At 40.8% G+C, this 14,452-nt stretch overlaps 1 protein-coding gene across 3 annotated transcripts in view; it reads left to right on the top strand.

Moving 5' to 3' along the window:
• LOC145458398 (pre-B-cell leukemia transcription factor 1-like) overlaps positions 1-13,613 on the top strand; it is a 39,223-nt gene extending 25,610 nt beyond the window's left edge. Inside the window, exons 5-12 of one of the 3 annotated variants that reach the window (XM_080336754.1) lie at positions 1,193-1,342; positions 3,024-3,214; positions 4,262-4,397; positions 6,869-6,980; positions 7,494-7,616; positions 9,150-9,253; positions 10,125-10,190; positions 11,526-13,613. In XM_080336754.1, the coding sequence (XP_080192880.1) occupies positions 1,193-1,342; positions 3,024-3,214; positions 4,262-4,397; positions 6,869-6,980; positions 7,494-7,616; positions 9,150-9,253; positions 10,125-10,190; positions 11,526-11,603 (960 nt within the window). In that variant the 3' untranslated portion in view covers positions 11,604-13,613. The remainder of the gene's footprint in view (positions 1-1,192; positions 1,343-3,023; positions 3,215-4,261; positions 4,398-6,868; positions 6,981-7,493; positions 7,617-9,149; positions 9,254-10,124; positions 10,191-11,525) is intronic. The other 2 variants (XM_080336755.1, XM_080336756.1) reach the window with 2 other exon arrangements.
• Positions 13,614-14,452: the final 839 nt, after the last annotated feature.

Here is a 14,452-nt window from a genome sequence, read left to right as displayed (position 1 = left end):
CGGGCGAGTACGTTAGACCGTAAACTAAGCGTGCTTTCTTCACAAAAACATTTTATAATCAAGATATTAGTTTCGTTATCGCGTTGCGGTTGTCTGGATCTGGATCACTTATTGTCAAGGGTCCATGTTTAATTTGTTATTTCTTCACGCTGTGTAATTTGTTTCGAAATTCCTATCGTTTGACCCGCTGCGAATTCCAATGGATGATAAGTATTGCAAAATATGCGAGTCGATTCTAGCAAGACATTGTTGTCCGATTACTACCAGAGTGACTCGATTCGGCGCAGCCCAAGGCGAGATATAACCCAAACCCACGTCAACAGTATTCTTTCAAGAGCTTGGTGGTACAGAGCTTCAATGAACATTTGAATGATATATTCATATTGAAATAAACCGGAGTAGTTTCGGCTGACACTCGTCATGTAGTGTCCCGCCTCTGGGGTTATCGTCTGCAACTACTAGAGAATTGGAAATAACATAGTGTTGAGTGATGATACTTTAGTATAGTTGAAATGCAATGTTTATTTCAATTCTTTATCAGTTGGTGACGGTTACCGCTGACGAGTGTCAGCCGAAAATATACTGGTTGATTTCAATGAATTTGAATATACTATTCAGTACCCCAAAATATGACATTTTTTGCCGCCAAGTAAAACGTTTGAGTTCGATCGTGTTGTACATTTCATTCTTAGTCTTAGGCGAAAGTCACAAAAACAACAGAGCTTATTCATCTTATAGATTCAGGTCAGCCCAGCAATACTTTGCGTTTCCATCAACTTTTACCAGTTGAGGAATGGTCATTAAGGCTAGAACGAGATCTGGAATTCTTAAAACGAAATGTTAAGATTATGTACAATCGGGGCCTACGATACTTATCGTAGGCCCCGGTACAATCTTCAAGATTCTCGAAATTATATACAATCATCAAGATTCTCGAAACTTATCTAACTGATAGGCTGGCACCAGTAATTATTTGGAGTATATACGCCTCACATAAAAGTGTTGTGTACAAGTACCTAACTAGAAATGCGAAAAATAGGACATTTGACCGTCCTCGGAGGACCGTTCAGGCGTTCAGTTTTCTTGAGAAAAGAGGACAACTTTTCTTAAAGGACATATGGTAGGCCTAGGATACGAATATCAGACCGGTCCGATAATGTGATAATATATCGCCCCATTCTGTACTTTACAGGGTGTGGCGGGTCCTGAAGGCAGCGGTTCAGCAGCGGCCGTGGCCGCCGCTGCTTCCAGCGGCAACGACAGCGCCGAGCACAGCGACTACCGGGCGAAACTGGCGCAAATCAGACAAATATACCACTCGGAACTGGAAAAATACAACCAGGTTGTTCTTACATTTCGATGCTTTGCATGTGATTGCGTTCGTGTTATGTATAGATAGGGCTGGGCAAAATCGAATACCTGAGTCAGAGTGATTCGATTCGGAATCACGTATTACGCTCAGAGTATTCGAGTATCGCTAATTATGACGTCACAACAGAATGTAATATGTTAAAGTTCAAATATGTACCTTTTATACCACCACAAAGAACATAATGCCTGTTATCTGTCACATTAAAGATGCTTTGGTATTCTTTCGGCCATACTGATTTCATTACACTTCTTAGCAATGTTGTGGGATGATCATGACTTCGGAAATGTGTTATTTCCATTAACTTTCGTAGCTTTATATTGTGTCTCGTGTGCTACGATACGAACAATCAAGGTTTCAAGGCTTCCTTAGTGGAAAATAGTATCAAAACTATAATTCTCGTTCGTAAATTAACTTTCAGTTGCGAGGAGTGTATGATTTCAGCACTCGAAAAAATTGTCTTTTACTACTCGACTCGAATCATTAAACGTAATGCTCGATTCAGATTCGAGTACTCGAATCATTGTGCCCAGCCCTAGTTATGTACAGTGTACGTACATACACTCTTGGCAAAAAGGGTGTGTATTCACACCCAAAGGGTGTTACGCGAAAACAGAACCTAACTCAGAAATATATCGCGTCGTAAATCCGACGTTTATGCATAATTTGGATTACCGGTAAAATGTTGTATTCGATTTATACCTAGGTATAAGTCTGGGGTAGGTTCTTGTGTCGTGTGCCGTGGGTGTATATTCACACCCGTGATATCAGGGGTGGTCCGCGGGTGGACACTCTTTTTAAAGAGTAGATTTGGTCGAGGGGTCGCAAACTATAGTACGTATATTTTACATACGTTACGCACATGTACATGTACATATATATGAAGAGCTTCTTCGAAGTACAGAACTTCAATATACAATTGGATAGTATATTCATATTGAAATCGTATCGCTTGTTGATATACAATGTTCTTTCCAATTCTCTAATACATGCTGACGATTACCCCTGACGAGTGTCACACATTAGATGTGTTCAAAAATGATTTTTTTTCTCAAATTGTAGCCTACTGGCTACTTGATAAAATTGTTAGGTTACCTAAATAGAGGCTGCACGCCAAGTTTTGCGCAATTCCAATCTATAGAGGCATTGGTATAACCGAAAAAAGTACGTATCAATTTTTTTCTCGCTAGCTACCCCATGAAATTGTTATGCTATCAGAAAAAAAAACGACTTACAGCAAATTTGGCTCGATTCCAATCAGTGCAAGCAAAGTTATTGAAGTAAAAAAATTTGGATTTGGAAAGAATACTATGATTTGAAATCTCAAATTTTGAACATCAATACCTTCGTTTCTACTGCTTCGAATTGGTTCAAATTCGTTGCGCATCGTTTTTTAAACAATCTAACAATTTCATGCGGTAGCCAGTAACATTTCAAAAACATTTATGTTTGTTTTTATTAAATAAATCCAGGACTTTTTCTCTTATAGCAATGCAACGGAATTGAACCAAAATTGGTGTGCAGCGTATTTTAGGTAACCTAACAATTTATCAAGTAGCCAGTAGAATGAAAAGAAGTCATTTTTAAACAGCCCTAATATACATATTAGTTTTACTTATCATTGAAACAATGTGCCCATTTTCTCTATTCGAAGGCGTGCAACGAATTCACGACCCACGTGATGAATCTGCTCCGCGAGCAGAGCAGGACCCGGCCGATCTCGAACAAGGAGATCCAGCGGATGATCTCCATCATCACCAAGAAATTCAATCAGATCCAGCTGCAGCTGAAGCAGAGCACGTGCGAGGCGGTCATGATTTTGAGGTCGCGATTCTTGGACGCGAGGTAAGTACATGGCAGACCTGCGCAACTAGAAAGTTCTAGTTTTATAAATAGACTAATGTAATCTAATTTTTACTTTTCCCGAAAATGCTACAGTTGAATTGTGTCTTGCGAAACGAGCCAACAGCCAAGCTTGCTGTTCAGACATTTGTCATTCTCATGCTTATGAGCATGAACTCGGGTTCGGCGCGAATTGAACCTGATTCGATTTCGAAGTTCTCGCGACTTCAGTAATTATAATTCTTATCCAATTTGGAAAATACTGTGTTAACTTTAATTCGAACTCTAGTCTATTTTGGAGAAAACTGTTTAGCTATAATTATAATTCTAGTCTAATTTGAAAAAAATGTGTAGCTTTATACAATTCTAATTCTGGTCAACTTTGGGAAAATTGTGCAGCTATAAATCTATTTCTAGCCGAATTTGGGAAAACTGTGTAGCTGCATACAATTCTAATTCTAATCTATTTTGGAGAAAATTTCGTAGCTATAATTCTAATTCTAGTCGAATTTGGAGAAATTTCGTAGCTATAATTATAGTTCTAAGTCTAATTTGGAAAAAAAAACTGTAGCTTTATACAATTCTAATTCTAATCTATTTTGGAGAAAATTTCTGTGTAGCTTTATACAAATCTAATTCTAATCTATTTCGGAGAAAATTCCGTAGCTATAATTCTAATTTTAGGCGAATTCGGAATGAAAACTGTAGCTTTATACAATTCTAATTCTAATCTACTTTGGAAAAAAACTGTTTAGCTGTGATTCTAATTGTAGTCGAATTCGAAAAAGCTGTGTAGCTAAAATTCTAATTCTGATCTAATTTTGAAAAGCTGAAGAATTTCTAGTAATTCAATTCTAGTCGGAACCTACTTTGCAAAATTCGAAAATTCGTGTCAAATATTAGATTACCCGTTTCGCTCCTATTAGTCTGTTTAGACAACTAGAATGATCTAGTTCTCCAAGACTGGTTCCGACCCCCCTTAATAAAATCGTGGATACGCCGCTGCGTGCAATATTATAATCCGTGACACGCCTTACTCTTTCGATCCAGACGCAAGAGACGCAATTTCAGCAAGCAAGCCACGGAGGTGTTGAACGAATATTTCTACTCTCACCTAAGCAACCCTTATCCGAGCGAGGAGGCGAAGGAGGAACTGGCCAGAAAGTGCAGTATCACAGTATCGCAGGTAAGTGATCGGCCGTAGCCACCAGAGGTGGTCAGTAACGAAGTACTTCTACTTTTTCGAAGTACTTGAATAGTTTTTCACTACTTGGGGTTAGGGCTGGGCAAAATCGTGTGCCTGAGTGATTCGATTCTGAATCACGTATTTCGCTTCGAGTCGAGTATTCGAGTATCACTCATTATGACGTCACAACAGAATACACTATGTCAAAGTTCAAATATGTACGTTTTATGCCACCACAAAGAATATAATGCCTGTTATCCGTCACAATAAAGATACTTTGGTATTTTTCCGACCATACCGATTTCATTGCACTTCTTGACAATGTTGTGCGATGATCATGACTTCGAAAATGTGTTATTTCCGCTAGCGTCCGTAGCGACACGGCTTATCAAGGTTTCAAGACTTCCTCAGTGGAAAATAATATCGAAAGTATAATTGTTGTTAGTAGATTAACGCTCAATTGCCAGGATCGTATAATTTCAGTACTCGATAAAATCATATTTACTACTCGACTCGAATCATCAAAATTATTACTCGATTCAGATTCGAGTACTCGAATCATTGTGCCCAGCCCTACATGTGGTACTCACTCAAGTAAATCTCATTTTTGCTACTTCTACTTCATAATATTTTGTGATCCACTTACTTACTCTTCGCTATTTTGAGTTTGTCAAGTAGAAGTAGTACAATCCTCCAATTCGAAAGAGAGACTGAGGAATTTCATGGCTGTTTTAGAGGAGTACCACCATTTAATTTCCATATAAGTCAGGTCAAGTCCGGAAATTTCATCGCGCTTCGCGCAAAGTAGATACGAAGGGTCAAGTATGTTTTCACGAAAGTATTGGTGAATAGGCTATAATTTAGGTAGCGGTAGCGTGACTCCCTTCACTCACACGGCATTGTCGCCAATATGAAATAGCTCACCACAGTAAATAGGGCCCATCATAACGTTTGAAACTAGTAGTTTCACAATGCAGCATTTACCTATCATATCGTAATCTAGCAGCCCAGCATGGCGTGTCCTAATCTGGAAAAGTGGTCGCTGACTTTTTGACCGTGAGACCTGTTTTAGCATACCACTGTTGAAGCCATCTGGACAAGAGACATGTAACACATTTCCGCTTTTCAGAAGTAGTGTTTATTTCTCTTAATTCGCAGTATCATTAGTTTGAGTGCTAATTAGTTTCAGTTCCTTTGTCTGGATCTGGAGAATTTTCATGTTGAAGTTTAAAAGCATGTGTAATAATGCCTGTTTTCCGAAAATACACTAGGTTATGGTATTTTTACGATCCGCCATATTTTTTATCAACGTATACTAATCTCGCAAAGTGTTAACACCGTATCCGCTACAGCTTCTTGGTATTGCTATTCGACTAAACTAAGTGCCTTACAATATGGATGAGGGCGCCACACCATGACGCTTTCTAAAACGGGATGTTCGGGTAAACAAAGATTAGTGTCCATAGCGATTCCCATATTAATGCTATTATTTGCGTCCCATGATGCGGACGAATGCTTATGCTGTCGAAAATTGACACCTCATGTGATGCATCAATATGAATCAAGCTCTCTGCACCTTCTGTATAGCTTAATTTGCTGCTTTTGACAGTCCAGGCGAACGTAATATGACCGTTTTCAAAGCTACTTACTGCCTTGAGTTTATTTTAAGCCAGGAAATTCTACTTCTACTTCAAGTAGTTTTAGGTTGCTTTGAAAAAGACTGCTTCTACTCGTACTAGAGTAGAATTTTGCGTCGCTACTTCTACTTCTACTTGAGTAGTCTTCTTGACCACTTTGACCACGTCTGGTAACCACTAGAGGGAATTGATCGCGGCTTGTTGAATTTGATTAATATGTTCATATTATATACCGGTGGAAAATATTTTCGTATTGAAATACTGCATTATATATGATTGATTATATACGGTTGAATAGTATATTCGTATTGAAATGAAATGAACTCGAATATTTTCGGCTGACGCTTCGTCAGGGGTAATCGTCAGCGACTACTAGGTCATTCAAAATAACTCTGTATTTACAGTCCTATCGGATCTTACATTACATCTAAACCAAGGCTCTGTTGTTTCTTTCCATTATATCTCTATTTTTGTGGTATTTTGAATCGGTTAAAACAGTTAATAAAATGGTTCCGAATTCTTTCCCTCGATGTCTTCGCCGTCAGTTGTTTTCGTAATGAGTCAACATTGGTTGTCTTGTAAATCTTCCTGGTCACGCGCTTTATCCTAGCGGCGCAACAACAACACGCTCGTAAAAGCCTGCCGGCCGGCCGGCCGTGTACACCTGAGGTTGCGTCACAATGCTGTAAGTTTGTTTTTGTCCTAACAAACTATATGCGGCGATTACAGTCTTTGATATAATATGAAGCAATATTTACGTACTTCTCATTTCTGAACTTGCTTCCTGATTTCCCTTCCTGTTTCGTAAATCGCGGCGTGTGTTGCTTTTGGAAGGTCTCGAACTGGTTCGGAAACAAGCGCATCCGTTACAAGAAAAACATCGGCAAATTCCAGGAAGAGGCCAATCTCTACGCCGCCAAAACCGCGCAAGCGGCTGTCAGCGCAGGTATACGGCGACTTTTCTGGACTACTTACATAGAAGCTAACTATAGCCAACGTGTGAAAAGTATGTAGTTTTGTCTCCAAAAGTGTTCAATACGAAGTGTTTGTATTCTGAAACACAAACACTTGTGCAAGTAATCCAAGCACTAAAAACCTGACTGAGAGAGCTTCGTTCGAATAAGTAGAAGTACTTTATTAGTGAATCGCCTGTGGTTGACTGAGATTATTATCGGTCACAATTTGTCACTTGAACAGCAGTAAGGCTGGAGATAGTAGAAGAGAATGATAATCATGTGATTAAAACCGTTTATCGTGGCGCATAATGCGTGGATAATGTTTCGCACGAGGATTGTCCCGAGTCGTCTTGGTCTTGTGAAACTTTCAATCCAGCGAAGTAGGTTGCCACGATTAACAGTGTTTAAATCAGACGATTAGCATTCTCCCGCCCTTGGTTGTGGACAGACCGATTTTCAGATTTCACGACCTTACAACTACAATCGTTGCTTGTTATTTCCAGACATGTCCGGCGGTCGAATGTTTTCACCCGGGAGCCAAGGGGGCCCGCCAGGGTCACCCACAGGCGGCCCCATGCACGGCTCGCCGAACAGCTCAACGCCCACAACTCCTACCTCCGGCCACAGTAAGTTTCAGTTAATTGATGCCGTGCGCCAGTACTATGAAATTTTCATCTTTTCCCAATTATGATTTAATTAGAATTATAGTTGCAACTTGTTTCCAAATTAGATTAGAATTACTGAACTCGCATAAGATATACAACAAGAATAAAGTTCAATTCATAATAAATCATAGTTCATTGTTATAAGCACAAGATTAGAGCGCACAATTCAGTGGTCGGATTCAAATTTTGTGTCAGCCGCTTGTATCACATATGTCAAATTTTTGTAAGCCGGTTCTGTTACAATTAAGACTTGGCACAATGCTTCGAGTCGGGTACTTAAATTGTTCGCTCCTTGCCAGTAAGAGTTAATTTATTAAAGAAAACATAGTTTCGATATTATTTTCCACTCCGGAAGCCTTGAACCCTAGATTGATCGTACCGCGACGCATGAAACATACACACCTAGGTGGAAATGACATATCTGTCCATTCGTGATCGGCCTAAACATTGTCACAATGTTGAATGTAATAGGCATGATTGCGAAAATATCAAATTATCTTTATGTGATTCGGAAGTGGCAGTTAGCCTACAAGAAGTCATTGGTAGCAACCGGTTCGCTGTTCTGAGACGGTTTCACATAACCGGTGCGAACCGGCTGAAACCGACCGCTGGCGGCTTCACCTCCTATGATAAAATCGGTATAGTTATCCAACCTCGACAGCCTTGTAGATAGTTCTGGGGATGTTATTTCGCGCGGCAGTTTGTTGCAACACTTTCGATCCGTATGGCCCTAGCTGCATATGCAAATTACTCGTATTTTCAACGGAAAGATACGACGCAATACAAACAGTTACCTTGATCTCGTAAATCATTGATTCTTGGTTTTGTTTTCAGTTGATTGATTTTTACTTCTCGGTTTGTTTAACGCTTTGTCTCATTTGCATCTTTCGTAATGTTGACTTGATACTAGCTATGAACGACGCACGTACAGTTGGGTTGTTCAAAAAGTCGGGTTGGAATTGAGTCAAATTTGTTTGGCATCGTTTTTGTAGACAACTTAACAATTTCATGGGTTTGCCAGTAAAATTTTGATTTTTTTAAATTTTTTATAATAAATTCTAGATATTTAACCCCAATAGCTTTACTTCCACTGTTGGAATCCAGTGAGGGAAGTCGCTATTCATGTACGCTATTACACTCCCTTATCAGAATGCGAATATCTACCGAGTTTACGCCTCTTTGTGGTCTGGTTTTTCATTGCTTACTTTCATTAGTAAAGTGATACTCTTTGACCGCTATGCCCGGCGCTGCTTGTTATTTTGCGTGTTCCCTCATGTTTTTGATTAATGGCTTTCAGTATACAATTGAATGGTATATTCACATTGAAATAAACTCTACTATTTACGGCTGACAGTCGTCAAGAGCAATCGTCGGCAACTATAGCAGAGAATTGGAAAGAACATTGTAAATCAACAATCATATTACCAAGCTATTCAATTGTATACCGAAGTCCTGTACCTCTCCAGTATCTTGATTGCTATTTCTTCTGTGCAGATTACGCGAGTCCGTCGTCGCAAGGCGGCTATCCGCAGGGCGGAGGCAACTCTGGCGAGATGTTCATGGGAGTGAACGGGGAGAGCTACTCCGGACAGCAACAGGTGATTGATTTTTTGCTGTGGGTCTCGTCATGGCCTGCTAAAAGATCATGGTCTCATCTATAGAGATAAGACACTCGACCTGGTCTTTGTGTGTTACAGATCTACTGTAACTCTGCACACCAAGTTTGATTCAATTCCAACCAGTAGTCTCGTTGCTACAAGACTTGGATTTATTACAAAAATTGAAGGAAAATATTTTCAAAATTTTCTGTTCACCCTGGCCTGAAATTGTTGGGTTGTCTACAGAAACGAATCTCGCCAGATTTGGCTCAATTCCAACCAGTGGAAGCGGAGTTATTGCAGTCGAAAAATTTGGATATGAATAAAATCGTAACCTGGCCACCGTAAATGCTATTTTATTCAAATCCAGATTTCACGACTGTAATTACTCCGCTTCCGCTGGACGGAATTGAGCCAAATTTGGCGAGCATCGTTTCTGTAGACTACTCTCATGGGTTGAAAAGAAAATTTTGAAAAAAATTTAATTTAAATTTTATATGATACATCCAAATCTTTCTTCTGTAGCAATACGGCTGCTGGTCGGAATTAAACCAAATTTAGCGTGTCGGAGTTTTTTTTGCCAACCTAACAATTTTGTCAAGTATCCAGTGAATTTGAAAAAAAAAAATTTTGAACACTACTTTTACCGCCTCTGTAAGTAGCATTTGCTTCGTTGCATGCATGTTTTCCGCTATCAGCTTACTAACATCGGCTGTATGATCGTCATAGCGTCACTCGCGTGCTACTTATTATTTCCGCTGACGTTGAATGCTATCTGGGTCGGTTTACGTTATGACGAGGTCGTGCGAGGGTCTAGCATTGCACGCAGTAGAGCCGGTATAAACACGGCCCTTGTTACTATTTCTGCCAGGGCGTGGAATATGAAAACGACGGCGGCCTCGCCAGACACGGACACAGCAACATGTACAGTCCTCCGGTATTTTTTCGTTGTTGTCGCATGTGCTCGTTTGATAGTCCCTGTAAAGACTTGTGCCGCCCAAAAAATAAGCGTTTAAATTCCATCTAATTCATTATAACCTTCTAAACTTGAATGATGCCCCATATTCTCAAAAGTCGTTGTTAATGCATGTGTTAGTTTCTGTCGTCAGTTTTATCCTAAGTCGTGTGGTCGTACATGTCCCTATTATTATTATAGGAGTTGTAAAAGTAAGCCGACCCTTTTGCGCCTTTTTCCGTACTTTGCGCTTTGCCTTTTCGGTTAGGCCTGACTTTTAGGGCAGAGATCACGAAGTTAGCTTATCCCGGAGAATACTAATCGCCTGATTAAAACTGTTCATCGCGGCAACCCACTTCGCTGGATTTGAATTTTCACCAGACGACTCGGGATAATCCTCGCGCGAAATCTAACCAACAGTTTGAATCAGATGATTAGCATTCTCGCGGATAAGCTAACTTAGTGATGGCCGCCCTTGATATCGCACGTTCGACACTGTAAACTGTATTTTGCCGTTTTCCGCCATGTTGCAGGTTGAAAATGAGGTAAACAGCATTCTCTGGTAACGAATTTCGCTTTCATACACATTCCAACGGGTGTAGACGAGTCTGACACACCAATATTTACGGAGATGTATATCCCAGGGATGGAGCGGGTTCGTTTTCGTGCACTAAACCCAGCAAGGCAGAAAAATGTGGTACAGCACCCACTGCGCCCGTGGATATATCTCCATAAGGATTGGTGTATTAGCCTCGTTTCCACCCATTGGAATAGGTGTGATGTGTGAATGCAGCATTTGATACCTGAAAGAGCCGATGGCCTGATTTGCGCCCTACACCATGGTAGAAACCTGGTTAAATACAACAATTTTCTACCTATGTGTGTGCATTTGCCAGTGAATTCGGCACTTGTTGAATTTGGCAGAAAAGTAATAACCATTATCATGAAATCGATGCATAAATATGGTAGTTGGTAAATTCGGCACTTGGTACGTATGTATTAATATTTTTTCCGATTAGGGTTGGGTTAGGTTTAAAGTTAGAGGTTATGGTAGGGGGAGAATAGGGTAAGGATTATGAACCGCCAAGCGCCGAATTCACCTGGTGCTGAATTCACTGGTAGCCGTATTTACAGTGCACGGTCAGATCGCTTCTTGCACGTATCGGCTCATGTTAAAACGAACTGTTTGTGGAATGTTCCCTACAGTTACTTTTTCGTTATAACGTCGCATGAGTTTGGCGTGTTTGTCGTAGTATGGAAGAGTCGGCAAACGTGGAACTGCGGTTTTATTTATTCCGTTTGCTACTTTGATTTCAGAACGGGGTTTGGCCAAATCAAGATGGATCCGGGCAAGTAGTGACCTCGCCGAGCAAGCGTCCCGATTCCGCGGACTGAGTCCGGCGAGACACCGCCGTCGTATAGCAACTCAATTTTGATCACGGCGCCCGGCGTCTGAACGTTATCGGGAGCGAAAAGCAGTCGCTTATTCGCCTCGACCTTGCGTTTTACGCGACATTGCGCTGTGTCATGCTGTCGCGCGTCTGCGTGCGTTGGCGGACAAGGTGTTGGTATTCTAGCAGTCTGGAAGTTTTTCCCACATTCAGTGATCCTAGCTCAAATATGTTTAGGAAAAGCCGACTCTGCGTTTATGCGAACCGTGATTAATCATACGTCTGTCTCTTGATTTTTGTTGCCATTGATTTACCTCGGTATGTCGCTCGCATATACAGTAAATAGCGCAACCCTGTCAATGCGCTTCGAAAGCAGACCGTGCTTTGCGAAATTGGTGCTTTCTGCTTTGGCCCTCTTCTCATCGTTGCTATATGCTCTTTTTATACGTTGTTTCTTATTACGATCCGCACAGGCTTAACTTTGAAGCAAGCCCTTTTCAGTGCTTATTGATTTCGGGCTCGATTTGCCCAAAATCGCGACTCCTACAACCCCGATTTTATTTCGATTACGACTTTTCTCGAAGCGCACTGTCGCGTTACACTTCCGAATCATAAATCTCCTGACTCTTATACTGTCATTTCTTGTTTCGAAATCCAGCAGCGTATCCGAAACTTCATTGTTGATAATGTTGTATTTTTAATTCACAAATCTCGCTGTTTAGTGGCGAATGGAAAGAATGAAGCATTTGTCTTCTTTGGTAAATGTTAGTTAGGTCGCCCGCTTCTACGCGGTGCACCATTTGGTGGTTCTTACCTTTACTAACTTGGCAAAATCTTACGCTAAGCAGCAACCTCAAATTTTAGTCTATAGTTACAAAACCGAAAATCTAACACCATACCATAGAATAGTGATGCACAGAATGAACTGCGCATCAACAACGGCGTTACGAGAAAAAAAAACTACTATATCATGATTCTCACAAAAACAAGAAGATCACAATGTTTGATGCAAATTAGTGTGACTCAGGCCGTATCAATCGCGTGTTTGTCTTGACCTTCAGCGAACCTTGGTTAGAACCACTGCAGTAGATAGTTGAAGGTGGCGATCTTAAATACGGTTTGAAACTGCGTATATTGCTGCAGGCCGCAAGTCTTTCGGAATACGCTGAAGTGTTCACCTCTTTCTACCCCCAGCAGTCAGCATATTTTCAACTTATAACCCGACGCGAATCATTAGCTGTCTTGTTTGTAACGTATCGATTTTTGATATGCAGTATATCGGGGGCGGGCCTATCGCCGCGTTCGCGTTTGTTTGTGAAGCGTCTCTTTTTGTCGATTGATTTTCAGCTAATTTGCACGATATTTTTCGATAGTACATTGCTCGATGGCTTGTTATAGTGTATAGACAGGTCTCGATAATATCCTAGTACATCGGCCGGTTGGTACGTGACTTGTAATGTGAACTGGGGGAGGTTACTGTTCTCGAGACTTTGTTGTAAGTTTGAATTGTGAATGCGTGGACCTTCTTCCCGTGAAGGAAATTGTTTTCGACACCGCATATTTGAGAAGGTTTTAGCAACAGTGCGACTTGGCGCACGGTGTAAGTCTGCTTGTCATGGGTGAAATCGGAAAATCGTTGCTTTCTTAGATATGCATTGGCAGAAAGTCTTCGTTCATTGGAAGAAGCAGTATGACTTGAGACTTTGCCGTTGCATTACAGTACCATTTTTGCTGACATCTGTTATCGAAAAGAATCATTTCGATTTTCCGTGGGTGAAATCATTTTGTCCTCGTTTACCGTGCGTACGGTGTCGACAATTCGAAATTAGTCAACTTTTCCGTTTCTTTACGCTGTTCCAATCAAGATGTCGTAGGGCTTGTACGCTAACTGCTCGATATGTTACTAACCTCCCCGCCCCGGCCGGTCTTCGAAAGTCGAACCGCGTCGTATGCTGTTTGTGATATATTTTCTATTGTAGGCCGAGTGTGGCTAATAAATTGTCGCAGCCTGCAACGCAGTCGTGTTTAAATCTATGGCGGTAGATTCTTGGGGAAGTACAGCGACCTGGTGTTTATCGAATCCCACTTCAGCAATGTAAGAATTGGATCCCAGCTAACTTGATCCCTAGATTGAATTAGTAATTTCGCTCACTGAAGAACAATGTATTCGTGACATCAATGCGCTGCTGATTATGACGATTCGATCCTGTGCCGTATTTGTTTGCGGAAACCACGACGGTAGAGTTGGTCTGTCGAACGTACCCCTGCCTGTTACGTCACATTCAGATTGTGCCAGCACAAAACGCTTTTGACCTGACGGAAGGTGATCAACCAAGTCATTTTCACTGAGCCAAGTCAATTTTTTCCCAATCGATTAAGAACTCCGGAATAAATATAGAAGCATGAGCAGTGAGCACCATATAATGAATTCGGGGCAAGTTGATAAACGTAACAACAAACTAGTAGCGATTGAATAGTATGCTCGTATTGAAATAAACCCGAATATTTTTGGCTGACAATCGTCAGCAACTAGTAGAGAATTGGAAAGAACATTGTATATCAAAAACCGTATCACAAAATATGACGTCACCGGCATAAAATCTCGAATAACCGAGACAAAGAGTTGGCTTAAGCTCGATGCACTTTTGAACAGTGTTTTTAAAAACTGCCCTTTTAAAATAACGAAATTGTGTTGTTTTTTCATGCCATGCGTGTGTAAATACTTTCGAAAAATGTAGTATAAGCCAACGGACGATTTGCACCCGAAATAGTCGACGTACACGATGCGGAATAGTTGGAACCTTCGAAATCGTCGTCGGTCAAACAGCACGTATTTATAGATCATAGACCCTC

This window comes from Botryllus schlosseri, chromosome 16, assembly GCF_051294905.1.
Source record: "Botryllus schlosseri isolate E-star chromosome 16, Bs_hap1, whole genome shotgun sequence".
NCBI lineage: Eukaryota > Metazoa > Chordata > Ascidiacea > Stolidobranchia > Styelidae > Botryllus > Botryllus schlosseri.
This window is presented reverse-complemented; position numbering and strand designations above follow the sequence as displayed.